We start from the raw sequence: 16649 nt of genomic DNA on the forward strand, positions 1-16649 counted from the left end.
AGAATGTAAATATTAAGAAAGGGGATGTGCTGGAGCTTTTGGAAAGCATCAAGTTGGATAAGTCACCAGGACTGGATGGGATATACTCCAGGCTACTGTGGGAAGCGAGGGAGGAGATTGCTGAGCCTCTGGCAGTGATCTTTGCATCATCAATGAGAACAGGAGAGGTTCTGGAGGATTGGAGGGTTGCAGATGTTGTTCCCTTACTCAAGAAAGGGAGTAGGGATAGCCCAGGAAATTATAGGTCAGTGAGTCTTACTTTAGTGGTTGGTACATTGATGGAGAAGATCCTGAAAGTCAGGATTTATGAACATTTGGAGAGGCATAATATGATTAGGAATAGTCAGCGTGGCTTTGTCAAAGGCAGGTCATGCCTTACAAGCCTGATTGAAATTTTTGAGGATGTGATTAAACACATTGATGAAAGTAGAGCTGTAGATGTAGTGTATATGGATTTCAGAAAGGCATTTGATAAGATACCCCATGCAAGGCTTATTGAGAAAGTAAGGAGGCATGGGATCCAAGGGGACATTGCTTTGTGGGTCCAGAACTGGATCCACAGAAGTCAAAGAGTGGTTGTAGACGGGTCTTATTCTGCATGGAGGTTACCAGTGGTGTGCCTTAGGGATCTGTTCTAGGACCCCTGATCTTTGTGATTTTTATAGATGACCAGGATGAGGAAGTAGAGGGATTGGTTAGTAAATTTGCTGATGACACAAAGGTTGGGGGAGTTATGGATAGTTTGGAGGGCTGTCAGAGGTTACAACGGCACATTGATAGGATGCAAAACTGGGCTGAGAAGTGGCAGGTGGAATTTAACCCAGATAAGTGTGAGGTGGTTCATTTTGGTAGGTCATATATGATGGCAGAATATAGCATAAATTGTAAGACTCTTGGCAGTGTGGCGGGTCAGAGGGATCTTGGGGTCTAAGTCCATAGGACACTCAAAGCTGCCATGCAGGTTGACTCTGTTGTTAAGAAGGCATACGGTGCATTGGCCTTCATCAATCGTGGGACAGAGTTTAAGAGCCAAGAGGTAATGTTGCAGCTATATAGGACCTTGGTCAGACCCCACTTGGAGTACTGTGCTCAATTCTGGTCGCCTCACTATAGGAAGGATGTGGAAACCATAGAAAGGGTCCAGTGGAGATTTACAAGGATATTGCCTGCATTGGGGAGCATGCCTTATGAGAATAGATTGAGTGAACTCGGCCTTTTCTCCTTGGAACGATGGAGGATGAGAGATGACCTGATAGAGGTGTACAAGCTAACGAGAGGCATTTTCCAAGAGCTGGATAGTCAGAGGCTTTTCCAAGAGCTGAAATGGCTAGCTTGAGAGGGCATAGTTTTAAGGTGCTTGGAAGTAGGTACAGAGGAGATGTCAGGGTTAAGTTTTTTACGCAGAGAGTGGTGAGTACGTGGAACGGGCTGCCAGCAACTGTGGTGGAGGCGGATATGATAGGGTCTTTTAAGAGACTCCTGGATAGGTACATGGAGCTTAGAAAAATAGAGGGCTATGGGTAAAGCCTAGGTAGTTCGGCACAGCTTTGTGGGCCAAAGGGCCTGTATTGTGGTGTATGTTTTCTATGTTTCTATCTAGGCCTTTCAATATTTGATAGGTTTCAATGAGATCCCCCTCAATCATATAATCTCTGGGTAAATGCTCAGTACCATCAAGAGCTCCTCATAGGTTAACCTTTTCATTCCTGGGATCATTCTCGTGAACCTCCTTTGGACCCTCTCCAATGCCAGCACACCCTTTCTTACATAAGCAGCCTAAAGTTGCTCACAACACTCCAATTGCAGTCTGTGCAATGCCTTAAAAAGCCCAGATGTCCTAAAAATTCAATAGCTGCTCAGTGCCTAGGCCTTGAATTAGGAGAAAAATTACACAGTGACCTCAAAGTGTAAGCAACAGCAAATTAACATACATAAAAATGGGAATAAGCTTATTGAGTATGTGTAAGTGTGATGCTAGCATTACCTCATGAAAGAGTTCCCTCAGTTATTCTTCACTGATAAGGGTCCTCCAGCAATCTATGAAGTCAGATTATTCTGTACACATAATCACATAGATTTTGGGAGAGCCATGAACAAAGGATCATAGTCACAAGATAAGCGGCCACTCATTTAAAACTGAGGTGAATAGAAATTTCTTCTTAGAGGCTGGTGAAACTCTGGAATTCTTTGCTCCAGCGGGAAGATAATTGGAAATATTTAAGGTGGCAATAGATGGATATTTCAAATATCTAGAAACTACGAGCTCTGGGGGTCTGCACAGCAGAGGAGTTGCAACCAGTGTAGATCGGGACAAACATGAGGGCCTGGTGACTTTGTCCTGCCTCTTCTTTCTTTTGTTCTTGTGTACTTTATTCACTGGATTGCAACATTACTCCATGACCAATGATTCAAAGATAATCAAGCTACCACAAAACCACAGCTGATATGTTGAAAGGCGATCATGAAATGGATTATTAGCATGTGTGTTGGCAGACAGAAACATAGAACATATATGGACAATGAGGCAGGAAATGGTGAAAAAAGACCACAGCAAGAGGCAAGCAAGGAATGAATATGGTGAAGAAAAGTAAGTTATTTGACATGCTGCCAGCTTACAGTGAGATAATGTACAACACTTAGTACAAATATAGGGCATTTAACATAATGGGCTGCTGTGGGCATTATTAAGCCGTGCACAGGACTTTGTCCACTTCACTTCAATGCATCTTCTTATTTTAGTCTACGGTGCTCTCAGAAATATCTTATGCAATTCGGCAAAACATCCTTACTTTTATATTCCTAACCTTAATGGGACTTTGATCCTCAGTCTGTGATGGTCCTTGCTTGAAACTTGCAGTGCCTTGTCACTATGGAACACAAGCCATGTCTGCTACAGCACTTAGCCCATCGGAAATGAGGTTAACTGAAGATTCAGTCAGTCACTTTAAACACAGTTTAATTATAAGCAAATTAGGTTTCTCGTGAGAGCAGGTTCTTAAAGAGGTTTCTGAATGACAGGTCAAAACACTTGGCCTTTGTGTAAATTAAACTATGAAACTGTTCCAGAATGTTCTCTTTTGGAAAGAAAGGAGGAGGAAAGGGTTAAATAAATAAAATAAGGACATTCTTATAAAGCCCCCAAGCAATTTGCTCACTAACCAAGAATTCATTCTTCCAAAGTTTATTGCTCCCATATTATATCACACAGGTAATAAGATCCAAGGTTTGAATTTTTCTTTAATGCAAGACAAGAAATTTATTAGTAATTCATGAACCACAGCCCAAGTTAAGACCGCATCCTACTTATTTTTAAGTAGTTTTCAAGTCACACAGTTAATGAGGCTATTAATAATTTTTTTTGAGGCTATGAAGGAAGCACTCAGCATGAAGTTGGCACAGGTACAATCAATCCATTCAGTAACCTGAGTCTGCCTTATTGCCAGTGGTGGCTCGTTACTGTGTGTGTGTGTGTGTGTGTGTGTGTGTGTGTGTGTGTGTGTGTGTGTGTGTGTGTGTGTGTGTGTGTGTGTGTGTGTGTGTGTGTGTGTGTGTGTGTGTGTGTGTGTGAGAGAGAGAGAGAGATGGCAGGAGGGGATACTATTATTATGAGTAGATATTGACAATTGCCACCTCCTTAGTCTCATCACACATAGGTCTTGTGTTTCCTGAATCTATTCCAGCACCCCCATCTTCAACAGCCACACGCTCCCCTGAAATCATAACACACAACTGCTTCAACAAGAATGGTCTTTCATTCTTTGACACATTTCTGTGCACGTGGATAAATAAACCTGTACACCCTCACAAGAAACAGCATTTGTCTGCCGGCAGACCACAAGTATTTTCTCCCCAAGTCAATATTTTTCAATGCTGCTTACAAAGGGAAATTCTAGTAATTTTATTCCTGGCAATTGGTTCTTCAATCCTGGAATGATGTGGCAAACAGACATTGGTATCAACCTGCTTTAAAAATGAATAACAGTCTTTCAGTAACCCAGCGTCTGAAAACAAAACAGGAATGTGCTTAAAATACAAATACAAATTTTTAATGAGATCTGTAAGAACATTCTGATACAGCTGATGGATATGTGGCTTTCTTTATTGTGCTGATCAGGACTCTTAGACACCAGGTTAAACTGGAAGCAGAATCTATAGTGTTTCTTCATAAAGCAGCAATATTTTTAAAAAATATTCTGTAACTGTAATTTTTTGAGTATTTGATTTTATGGAATTAATCCTTTGCATAAAGGTGCAAGTACTATTTCAGATATAACTTCCTTGCAAAAAATGGCTTGCTTTTTGTGACATGTGAGTCCAATGAACCATTTCAACTACGTCATGTAAGAATGCTCAAGAAGGTTCTTCAGTCAAGATGAAACCGAAGCATTGTTAACAACGCAGCCTGCTCTGAGAACCAAGTATGGTACTTGTGAAATGGTGATTCCCAGTAAGGAGGATAATAATGATATAGGTGAAGTGTGAGGATGGCCAGTCAGGTGAATCTTATGTTGAGACTGAGGTCAAATATTCAACATGCTATTTTTGTATGTTTTTGCAGTTCCACACATGAATAATACAATCCCCCTTTTAATTTAAGAACTGCAATCTGCTTCATGCTTGGCCCCCTCCATTTGTTGAGTAACATTTAAGCAATAATTACTGAACTAAATCCTGACAATATCAGGGCATTCAACCAAAGACAACTAAACCATGTTCTATTATATTACCGGCCAGCACCTTGCTGCAAATTCTCTGGCTAAGATACTACCTTGAATCTTGTGACATAAGGTCCATTGAACATTTTTGATTGCCTTCTTGATTGAGGTCGGCCGACCCAACAGCTTTATTTTCCACTCTGTTCAGTTATATACTGCTTTTATGGGGTAATCCACTGGGAGAACGCACCTTAATTATCTTTTGTGATTATGCTTCAGTTGAGCACTGACAGTAAAATGTTTTCAAGGGAATATAACTGATCGTTTTCCCTGCCGAGCACGCCACCTCCTGAGTTATATGCCTGGATTCCTGTGTTTAAAAACATAATTGTCTCATTCAGCCTCCTGGAGCCATGCCAACACATGAATGCAGTTCCTTCACACAACCTAACTCAGCCAGGTTCACCTGTGCTGTGCATATTAAACATAACACATAGAGCATTACACCACAGTGCAGGCCCTTTGGCCCATAACGTTGTCCGACCTTATAATCTACACAAAATCATTCTAACCCTTCCCATTTTTCTTTCATCCATTTGTCTATCTCGGAGTTTCTTAAATGCACCTAATGTACCTTCCTCTACCAGCAACTCTGGCAGGGCCATTCCACACACCCACTGCTCTCTATGTAAAAACATCTGACATGCACCCTATAGTTTCCTACAATCACCTTAAAATTATGTCCCCCCATGTTAGCCATTTCTGCCCTGGGGAAAAAGGTCTCTTGTTGTCCAATTTATCTATGCCTCTCCTTATCTTATACAACTCTATCAAATCACGAGCAATTATATACGGCATATGAGATTGATAATCAATTCATATTCATACACATATGAATACCCATGCTCAAATGCAAGTGCACAATTCATCTGACACACAATCACATAACTACATTCAAAACCATATGAAATCATACAGAGATGTTGGTCGAAGGGCCTGTGTTGTGCTGTGTTATCTCCATTGTCATAACAATATACACATGTTCACATACTGTAGCTACATAATCTCGTGGACTTGTACTTATGCACTCAATAATTCACACATTCATATACTTATACACAAATGGTCACGTAGATCTGATGCATCATTCAGATTTAGTTGGGATGCCTAAAGCCCTTAGTCAGAAAACATTTGTACTGTCTGTACACATCAGAATAGCCCTGAGTTTTTAATGAGCTTGCTGGGGCACAGTACATTCTCACAACATACTGGAGTTAGGAAGGGGGAATACATTAGTCCTCCTTGTTATCCAGGACGCAAGGACATAGATACTGGGTAGCAAGAAATAATAGCAATAACTGCCTGTGCAACAGCAAATCAGCTAGGAAGAAGCTAGGATGCAAATGTATCCATGGAATTTTATGAAGTGTTGGAGACAAATGTAGATATTAAAGAAAATTATCCCTCTTTGTGGTACCTGTAATGGACAAACTTCATGGAATTAACCATCAAGTTGCTGTGGGAAAGAACACATCATTTACACATGCTATGGGCAAGATATGGAGGAAGGGGTGAAATTAGGACCAAAATTCCTTGTTGCAAATCACTTGTCACTATTGTAATTAGGAAAGAAATGTATATTCCTTTCAGGACTATGGCATGACTCTGCCTCACTAGAAAATGGCTCAGAATAAAAAAAAACTAAATGCATGTTCAATTTTAATTAACCACTGGGAATTCAAGTTGAAACAACCCTTCTCTGGTTACAAATTGAGTCCAGATGGAACAAAATTCACCATCCACAGGGTTAATTATGCAATGTCTGGTTTGGCTTGTTAAATATTGCATTGCCATTTTCCTGACAACTGGACTCAAATTTATACATATCTCTACATTTAGGATGTCCAACAGATTAGATAGGCTCAACTTCCACAGTATAAGGACTACAAATTTTAGGACTATAGTGTTACTTGCCATAGCAAGGAATTTCAACATCAAAGTTCAAAGTTCAAAATTAGTTTATTATCAAAGTACATATTGCATATGTCACCATATACAATCCTGAGATTCATTTTCTGTCAGGTATACGCAATCCACAGTAGAATAACTACTGTAATAGAATCAATGAAAGACCACACTGACGTGTGAGTTGAACCAATGTGAAAAAAGGCAACAAATTTGCAAATACAAAGAGAAAGATATAATAAAAGTAAATAAATAAACAACACATTTTGAGAATATGAGATGAACATTTCAATGATGGGGCAAGTGAAGCTGGAGTGAAGTTAATCCCTTTGGTTCAAGAGCCTAATGATCGAGGGATAATAACAGTTTCTAAACCTGGCGGTGTGAGTCCTGATGTCTCTGTACTTCTTCCTGATGGTGGAATTAAATGGTTATCAGAAGCCCTACAATCTAGTGTCCACAGTGTCCTTTCATCCTGTGCAAATCAGCTGGCAGGGGCACTTGCCAGACACTTTTATCCCCCTCTTCAGTTTGTGACACTTACCCCTTTAAGAAGACCATTATCATCCCGGTTCTTAAGAAAAACATATAATGATAGATAGATAGATAGATAGATAGATAGATACTTTATTCATCCCCATGGGGAAATTCAACATTTTTTCCAATGTCCCATACACTTGTTGTAGCAAAAACTCATTACATACAATACTTAACTCAGTAATAATATGATATGCATCTAAATCACTAACTCAAAAAGCATTAATAATAGCTTTAAAAAAAGTTCTTAAGTCCTGGCAGTTGAATTGTAAAGCCTAATGGCATTGGGGAGTATTGACCTCTTCATCCTGTCTGAGGAGCATTGCATCGACAGTAACCTGTCGCTGAAACTGCTTCTCTGTCTCTGGATGGTGCTATGTAGAGGATGTTCAGGGTTTTCCATAATTGACCGTAGCCTACTCAGCGCCCTTCGCTCAGCTACCGATGTTAAACTCTCCAGTACTTTGCCCACGACAGAGCCCGCCTTCCTTATCAGCTTATTAAGACGTGAGGCGTCCTTCTTCTTAATGCTTCCTCCCCAACACGCCACCACAAAGAAGAGGGCGCTCTCAACAACTGACCTATAGAACATCTTCAGCATCTCACTGCAGACATTGAATGACGCCAACCTTCTAAGGAAGTACAGTCGACTCTGTGCCTTCCTGCACAAGGCATCTGTGTTGGCTTACGACTACTGCCCAGTGGCTCTGATACCTACTATCATGAAGTGCATTGAGAAGCTGGTCATTAACTCCAGACAACCCCAACATACTGCAATTACAAGTTTCCTACTGCTGAAACAGGTCCTCAGTGGGCAGGCAGCAACATCTCTGTTCTAAACGCTGGTGCTCCACAAAGTTGCATCCTCAATCCCTTACTCCAGTCGCTGTAGACTTGCATGTGGCAGTTTCTCTTCTAGCTCCATCAACAAGTTGGCAGATGATACCAGTTTATATATCTCAAATAACAAAGAGTACAGGAAAGAGATAGAAAACCTGGTAACATGATGTCATGACAACAACTGTTCCCTTAATGTCAGCAAAAGAAAAGAGCTGGTCATTGCTTTCAGAAAGGCAAGTAGTGACATGCCCTAACTACATCAATGATGTTGAGGTTGAGAGGGTTGAGAGCTTCAAGTTTCTAGGTGTGAGCATCACCAATAGTCTGTCCTGGTCTAAGTACATTGATGCCACAGCCAAGAGAGCTCATCAATGTCTCTACCTTCTCAGTAGGCTTAAGAAATATGGTATATCCACATCGATCCTTGTCACCTTTTATTGATGCAGCAGAGAAAGCATCTGCAGAGGATGTGTAATGACTTGGTATGGCAACTGTTCTGCACATGACTGCAAGACACTGTAGAGAGCTGTGGACGTAGTTCAGCACATCGTGGAAACCAGCCTCATCTCTATGGACTCTGTCTATACTTCTTGCTGCCTCACTGAAGTAGCCATCATAATCAAAGACCTGACCCACCCTAGACATATTCTCCTCTACCCTCTTGAAACAGGCAAAAGATAAAAAAGCCTGGAAGTACATAACATCAGGATCTAGGTTAGATTCTACCCTACTTTTATAAGACTACTAAATGTTTCTCTATAGTACAATAAAATGGGCTTGTGACCTCACAATCTACCTTGTAATGATCCTGCACCATATTGGTTACCTGCACTGCACTTTCTCTGTAACTGTTACACTTTATTCTGTGTTCTGTGTCTGTTTCATCTTGTTTTATCTCAATGCACTGCGTAATGATTTGATCTGTATGAATAATATGCAAGGCAAGCCTTTCATTGTATCTTGGTGCACCGTTACAATAATTAACCAATTCCAATCAATTATGATGACCATGTGAGGCTGGTGTAATCATGTCGCAATAAACTGCTTTCCCCCCCAAAAAAAGTGTTTACTGTATTGAGATGAACATGGGGAAAAACAATTTAATATTTAAGCTTTTAACTGAAGGCTAAGTAAATTTAGATTTACATATAACAGCCTGCCTGGCCCAATGAACGTCTGATTAATTAGCTCACTACCCCGTACATCTTTGGAACATGGGAGGAAACTGGAGCACCAGGAGGAAAGCCATGCAGTCATGGGGAGAACGTACAGACTCCTTACAGACAGCAGTGGAACTGATCTTCCGTTATTGGTGCTGTAGTAGTGTTCTGGTAACCATTATGCTGTCATATCTCCCTGTAAAATAAATTGATCATGTACGCTAACACTTATAAGTACATTATATTGCATAGATATGTTTATCTTTCATACTCTCAACCAAAAGTTAAGCCCACACAGGACTCCACATTATGGTTTTAATCTGATTTCTTCTATCCTCAAACATGGGTCCCTTTCCACCATAGTTGAATAAGTCTCAATCTTTCCATTCCATTTCTGCTTTTCTGTTTTTAACCCACTCATCCCACCTGAACAAGGATTCTACTTGTCTTCATGTTTCACTTCACTAGCCTCCACACACACTTTTGGCAATTTCTAACACTTCCAATGTGATCCCACATCTTCCCCTCACCTCTCCTTTCAGATTTCCAAAATGGTTGATCTCTCCATGACACTCAGATTCCACCTCTACTAGAAGCCTGTGGCTTCTTCACAGCACCTTTCTAAGCAACTGCGGGAGATGATGGATGTGACTGTTTAACTCCTCTCTGCCCAGTGTCCAGGGATCCAAGCACTCTAATTTTGTGTAGTGCAGTCAGTACTTATGATGTGATCCTGCAACAAATCTTTGCTTCTTCGTTATGTTTGCTTCATGAGTTGATGCTTGCAAGAAGACTAGAAAAAGATATGAAGGGGGACTCAAAATGCTGGGATGTTGAGAAAAATATTCAAGGAGAAGGACATTATGCTCACCAACATTCTTGTTTGTGCAACAGATGGAGCACCATCAATAACAGGACATCACCATGGGGTTATGACTTTCTTGAAGAAAGCTGTACCTAAAATATGTACCATTCACTGGGTAATTCACAGACAACATCTTGTCATAAAAAACATAAGTGATTGGCTGCAGAAGTCATTAAGTACTGTTCTCACAGCGATAAATAAAATTAAGTCACATGCTCTTAATTTTCAATTATTTCAAGAGCTTTGTATTGAGAATAATGAACAGTCTGAATGCTTGCTGTTGCACATAGAAGTCAGATGGCTCTCAAAAGGAAACTATGCCTATAAGCACATTTTGAAAGTGTGATAAACTTCTTTGAAGACTTGAATGCTTCATTCAGTAATTGACTCAAGAACATTAGGCACGACTTTGCTTATTTGTCAGAATTATCTACAAAGTTTAATTCAATGAATTTTCATTTGCAGGGAAATTATGTGAATCTTATCAAACTCAAATAAGTTTTTTCCATATTTCTGTCCTATTTAAGGGGGGAACACTTGAACATTATTTACATGGATTTCCAGAAGGTGTTTGACAAGGTACTGCGTAAAAAGACTTATCCATAAGATAAGGATGCATAGAGTTGGGGGTGATGTATTAGCATAGTTGGAGGTTTAACTAACTAATAGAAAGCAAGAGTTGGGAATCATGGGTGATATTCAAATTGGCGATCAGCGGTGAGCGGCGTGCCGCAGGTGTCGACGCTGGGTCCACATCTGTTCACGAAACACATTAACGATCTGGAAGAGGGGAACAAGTATAGTGCATCCAAGTTTGCTGATGATACTAAATTCAGTAGAAAAACAAATTGTGCAGAAGATATGGAGAATCTGCAGAGAGATATAGATAGGTTAAGTGAGTGAGCAAGTGTCTGGCAGATGGAGATGTTGGTAAATGCGAGCTCATCCACTTTGGATGGAAAAATGAAACAGCAGATCATTACTTAAAACATAAAAAAACTACAGCAAGCTGCTGTGCAGAGAGACTTGGGAGCACTTGTGCATGAATTGCAAAAGGTTGGTTTGCAGGTGCAGCAGGCTATCCAGAAGTCAAATGGAATGTTGGCCTTCATTGCGAGAGGGATTGAGCTTAAGAGCAGGAAGGTTATGCTGCAACTGTACAGGGTTATGATGAGGCCTCACCTGGAGTACTGTGTGCAGTTCTGGTCTCCTTACTTAAGAATACTGTCTTTGGAGGCAGTGCAGAGGAAGTTCACTGGGTTGATTCCAGAGATGAAGGGGCTAGACTATGAGGAGAGATTGAGTCGCCTGGAATTCAGAAGAATGAGAAGAGATCTTATATAAAATTATGAAAGGGATAGATAAGATAGAGGCAAGAAAGTTGTTTCCACTGGTAGGTGAAACTAGAACTAGGGGACATAGCCTCAAGATTCGTGGGAGTAGACTTAGGATGGAGATGAGGAGGAACTGCTTTTCCCAGAGAATGGTGAATCTGTGGAATTCTCTGCCCAATGAAGCAATGGAGGCTACCTCAGTAACAATAGCTAAGACAAGTTTGGATAGATTTTTGGATAGTAGGTTATGGGGAAAAGGCAGGATGGTGGAGATGAGTCCATGACCAGGTCAGCCATGATCTGACTGAATGATGGAGCAGGTTCAACGGGCCAGATGGCCAACTCCTACTCCTATTTCCTGTTTGGCTGTAATGAGCCTTTCCAATTTCTGAGATTCTCTAAGTTGGAAGATAAAGAAAGAATACCAGATGATTATTTTCAAGTCCATGTATACTGTGCTCACCTGGATGGGCTGCATATATAGACATGTCAGAGAAATATCAGGATCTTTTCTCAATCCAAATTCCAGATTGGATAATAAACACATTCCTGAACACTTGCAATGGAGAATTAACAGGAAGAATGGAGGAAAAACTTGCAGACAGAAGTCAGTATATCCTTTCTAAAATAAGGAGCCCAAAACTGCACACAACACTCCAAGTGTGGTCTCACGAGTGCCTTATAGAGCCTCAACATCACATCCCTGCTCTTATATTCTATACCTCTAAATGAATGCCAACATTGCATTCGCCTTCTTCACAACTGACTCACCCTGGAGGTTAACCTTTAGGGTATCCTGCACAAGGACTCCCAAGTCCCTTTGGATCTCTGCATTTTGAATTCTCTCTCCATCTAAATAATAGTCTGCCCATTTATTTCTTCTACTGAAGTGCATGACCATACAATTTCCAACATTGTATTTCACTTGCCATTTCTTTGCCCATTCCCCTGAACTATCTAAGTCTCTCTGCAGGTTCTCTGTTTCCTCAACACTACACACTCCTCCACCTATCTTTGTATCATTGGAAAATTTAGCCACTAAACCATTAATACCATAGTGCAAAGTAAAAAGCAGCAGTCCCAACTCCGACCCTTGTGGAACTCCACTGGTAACTGACAGCCAGCCAGAATAGGATCCCTTTATTCCCACTCTCTGTTTTTGCCAATCAGCCAATGCTCCACCCATGCTAGTAATTTCCCTGTAATTCCATGGGCTCTTATCTTGCTAAGCAGCCTCTTGTGCAGAATTTTCTCAAAGGCCTTCTGAAAACCCAAGTACACCACATCTACTGCATCTCCTTTGTCTATCCTGCTTGTAATTTCCTCAAAGGATTGCAGTAGGTTTGTCAGGCAGGATTTTCCTTTTAGGAAACCATATTGGCTTTGGCCTATCTGGTCATGTGCTTCCAGGTACTCCATAATCTCATTCCTAATGATTAATTCCAACAAATTCCCAACCACTGATGTCAGGCTGACAGGTCTATAGTTTCTTTTCTGCTGTCTCCCACCCTTCTGGGGATCTGAGACTCTGAGTGACTCCTTCGAGTGACATTCTGCATGATGTTAAGAAGCTGATATCACAGCACCATGCCCATCCATCTCATTGAAAAGCAATTAAGGAGTGAATAGTTGGACTACTAACTGTTGATGAAAGTTGTTTTTACTGTAATTAAATAAAGAAAGAAATCTGTAGCTTTAAATATATTTGAATATTTTTGCAATTATTTGTCACTGCTTTGAATTCGCAGTTTCCAATTTCTTTCAATGTGCATCATAAATCAAATTATCAATAGTTTTTATAAAGTGGCCAGAAAGTGAGAGGGTTTGCTGGGGATATGGTTTGGGAGCCGAGGGACCAGTAACACAAAAAAGTTTGGGAACCACTGGTGCATGTGTTTTGAAATTTATAATGTAACCTGAATTAACATGAGTGCTGTGTCTGATGAATATTAATACAGAGCCTAGCATCGTACATTTTGAATGTTCATGTGAACCCTTAAAACAGCTCTCATAACCACGTAAATGATTCTGAAGATGTACGAAACAGATGGTGCACAGTTAAACAATGAAACATAAATTTGTCTTGCTCTCAGTTTTTATTGATGTTCTCATAAGGGTTAAATAACTGCAGAAATCTATACTTAGACATGTCATTCACTGTTCACCAAAAGTGTCACACGTTGTCTTTAACTTATGCTAACTATATAATTTTCACAAATAGAACCTCCCCCATCTCAAAAATGTTCATTTAACATATTCCTTTTGTGCTTTCACCTGTGGCGAAATGTATAAATGGATGAGGGCATGTACAAGCATGTTTTTTGTGGTGGGAATGCTGAACGCAAACTGGATAGATTACATTTACTTGGTGTTTGAAGGCCCTGTATCTCTGTTGTCCTTCTTCCTGCAAACCCACCCAAACCAAGCAGAAGCAGGCATTCTTATGTGTCCTCCCCTTCCACCTTCCACTTTAGTGTTAACAGTTTGCACTGTGGAGCTGCTCAAGAGCAAGCAACAAAATCAAAATTTATGCTGTTAATTTTAACCTAACCCGCCTACTGGGGAACAGGTAAATTGGATCACCAGCCAGTCTTGCATTTTACATTAGAGACAATACCTCATGCTATGGATCTCTCCAGTTGAGCAGATAGATCAAACTAACCCCAAATGAGTCCTAGGACTTGAAGGTATTTTTAAGGAAAGAGAACGTTTTTGCTGTGTGATCCATTTCCACATACTTCCCAGCTCTCACTCCCCAAGTCTGTGCACATCCTTTGTATTCCAAATGTCCCCTGCACCCTCCCTCCAACTGATTAGCCCTCACAGTCCAACAGCCCAGCAACCACTCTCTGCTGGTGAATCTCATTGCCAGCCCTGTGAATTCGTAACAGCTACTTTATAGAATTAAACACTTATGGAATTATTCAACAATTATAGAATTATACATAATTAGATACAATTAACATTCAATTCTTTTAAGATTTTAAATGAATGTTAGTCTTCTGTCAAGCAACAAGATACTCTACCATAACTAATTGTTTAAAGCACAAGCTCAACTTGCTACCTTCCCTCTTTTCAGCATGGAACCTACTGTAGATTATTCTAAATTAATTGATAGGGCTAGAAATCAGATATTCATTCCCTTGCTGATTTCCTCTGAATATTCAAGGGAAAAAGGTTTAAACAACATAAAACATTTCTAACCATTAGGTAGCTATTGAATTGCAGACTGTAACATGGTCATCTGATACAAGAAAAACATAGGTTTGAGGATATTGAATAGGCATTTCTAAAGTACTATCTTAAATCAGAGCATTGTTACATTAAAGGTGACAAGCCTTGACCCTGCAAACCCTTTCTAAAGAAATGACAACAATGAAATTACTTCCATCCCCAATATCTGCTGTTCTGATTTCCTGTACTCCAATATGATCAAATCTAAATCTTGACTTAACCACCCTCAAGGGTGTAACTTAAAACTGGTGTTGAACGCCAGTATTTCTTGTAGCCATTTACTATCTCTGTTTCTCTCTTATGTGGTATGTTCCAAGTGTTTTAGGGCTTATTCCTGGGCTGCACCCATGTAGCTCTACATCACTGGGAGTAGCATAAATTAGCTAACTGTAGTGTACATTTATAATTCAGTCTGATTTGACTTTCATCGTGAAAAAGGTTCTTTAAGGATATGGTCACTGTAAAGCGATTTAGCAGGCGAATCCCAGATATACTCTCCCTCAATAGCCCCAAGGCGAGGTGCAGCACATTTACTGTCATGATCAGATCAGGTTATTAAATCCAGAGAGTGATAGGCTTCCGGTGGTTTATACTGTATATTCTCTGCGCTCTTTTTGCCAGTTTGTATCAGGAGGGCACCTCCTTGGAAATTCTCTCATTTTCTGGTGAGTAATTTAAAATGTAATTTACTGGATATTGATTTGCTCCTAAGTTCAAATGTTTTACTGTTTATCATCTAAATGGACTTAACCAGTATGTTAATACATAGGTCCAGCGATTAAATTCTGACAGGAATTTAACTTCAGCTGAAATGAACTCCCACAAAGATGCCATACCTGTAGACCAGATTAACTCACCCACCAGTCATGTTCTCATGATCTTACAGAATTCTACATTCAATACAGAAACATAGCAAGGATTGAAGTGCAGCTTTTCAATTATATATATGGTGCAAAAATAAATAATTTTTTAAAAAGTCTTCCATTCCTCAGGTAAATTTGGACTCAGATTGAAGAGGGTGTACATTTCACTGAATTAAGCGCATGATACCAAACCACAGTTTTTTCTCAGAGGGGTCTTGCAAAATTAATAAACCAATAACAAAGACATCAAACAAGAAAAAATCTGCAGATGCTGGAAATCTGAGCACCACACACAAAATGCTGGAAGATCTCAGCAGGCCAGGCAGCATCTAGGAAAAGAGTGCAGTTGACATTTCAGGCCCAAACCCTTCGGCAGGACTGACGAAGGTTTTCAGCCCAAAATATCAACTGTACTCTTTTCCTAGATGCTGCCTGGCCTGCTGAGTTCCTCCAGCATTTTGTGTGTGTAACAAAGACATCACTACCACCTTTGTAATGAATCTTAGACAATTTTAAAAGAGTGTCCACTTTGTGTAAATACTTCACTCTCCAGAGCTTCTACTAGAGTTTGCTAGATCTGTATTCTATTATTTAGCTGACCAAAGTTTCTTTCGTTAGTTTATACAGACGGTGAATGTAAATTAGAGCATGATCGTCATTCCAGTGAAAGTCCTTCACATGTGCTTGTTTCTTTTGTTACAGGCTGTACAGAATAGCTTGGTCTGCTCCAGTTCATAGGCCTTTCCAAGCAGTGGCTGATCACACTCCAAGCAGCAGAAGTGCTTCTTGTGCCACGTCAGTCCCTTGCATTCTACGAAGTCTTCTGAGAAAATTAGCTGCAACCAAAAAGAGATCACAATGAAACACAAGATATTATTACTACATGGTGATTGCTATCTCTTTCACCTTTGCTGCCACTGCTTGAGAACAAAACCTTGGCAGCCATTTCAATCCAGTACTTACAGCAATTACACACATACTACAGAATTATGGTGAAGTTCTGCATTACGTGAAGCTGGGATAGGCAACTTATTTACTCTGAAGAAGGTGAACATTTAGCTCATCTTTTCTATAGCCAGCTCTCAACAGGGCATTCTTATTGAATCTATTGCCTCCTCTTTGTTTCCCTATTGCTCTGCAAGTTTGTTGTCTTTTCCCACATGTCCAAGAACTCCCCTTTGACACCAAGGTGTGAT

General features: G+C 40.2%; 1 protein-coding gene across 1 annotated transcript in view; it reads right to left on the reverse strand.

The window, feature by feature from the left end:
* Positions 1-13433: 13433 nt before the first annotated feature.
* The window catches only part of lmcd1 (LIM and cysteine-rich domains 1), a 62613-nt gene continuing 59397 nt past the window's right edge, over positions 13434-16649 (reverse strand). The window contains exon 6 of the mRNA XM_073072443.1: positions 13434-16289. Within this exon, the coding sequence (XP_072928544.1) occupies positions 16128-16289 (162 nt within the window). The 3' untranslated portion in view covers positions 13434-16127. The remainder of the gene's footprint in view (positions 16290-16649) is intronic.

This window comes from Hemitrygon akajei, chromosome 19 (genome assembly GCF_048418815.1).
Source record: "Hemitrygon akajei chromosome 19, sHemAka1.3, whole genome shotgun sequence".
NCBI classification, from domain to species: Eukaryota; Metazoa; Chordata; class Chondrichthyes; order Myliobatiformes; family Dasyatidae; genus Hemitrygon; species Hemitrygon akajei.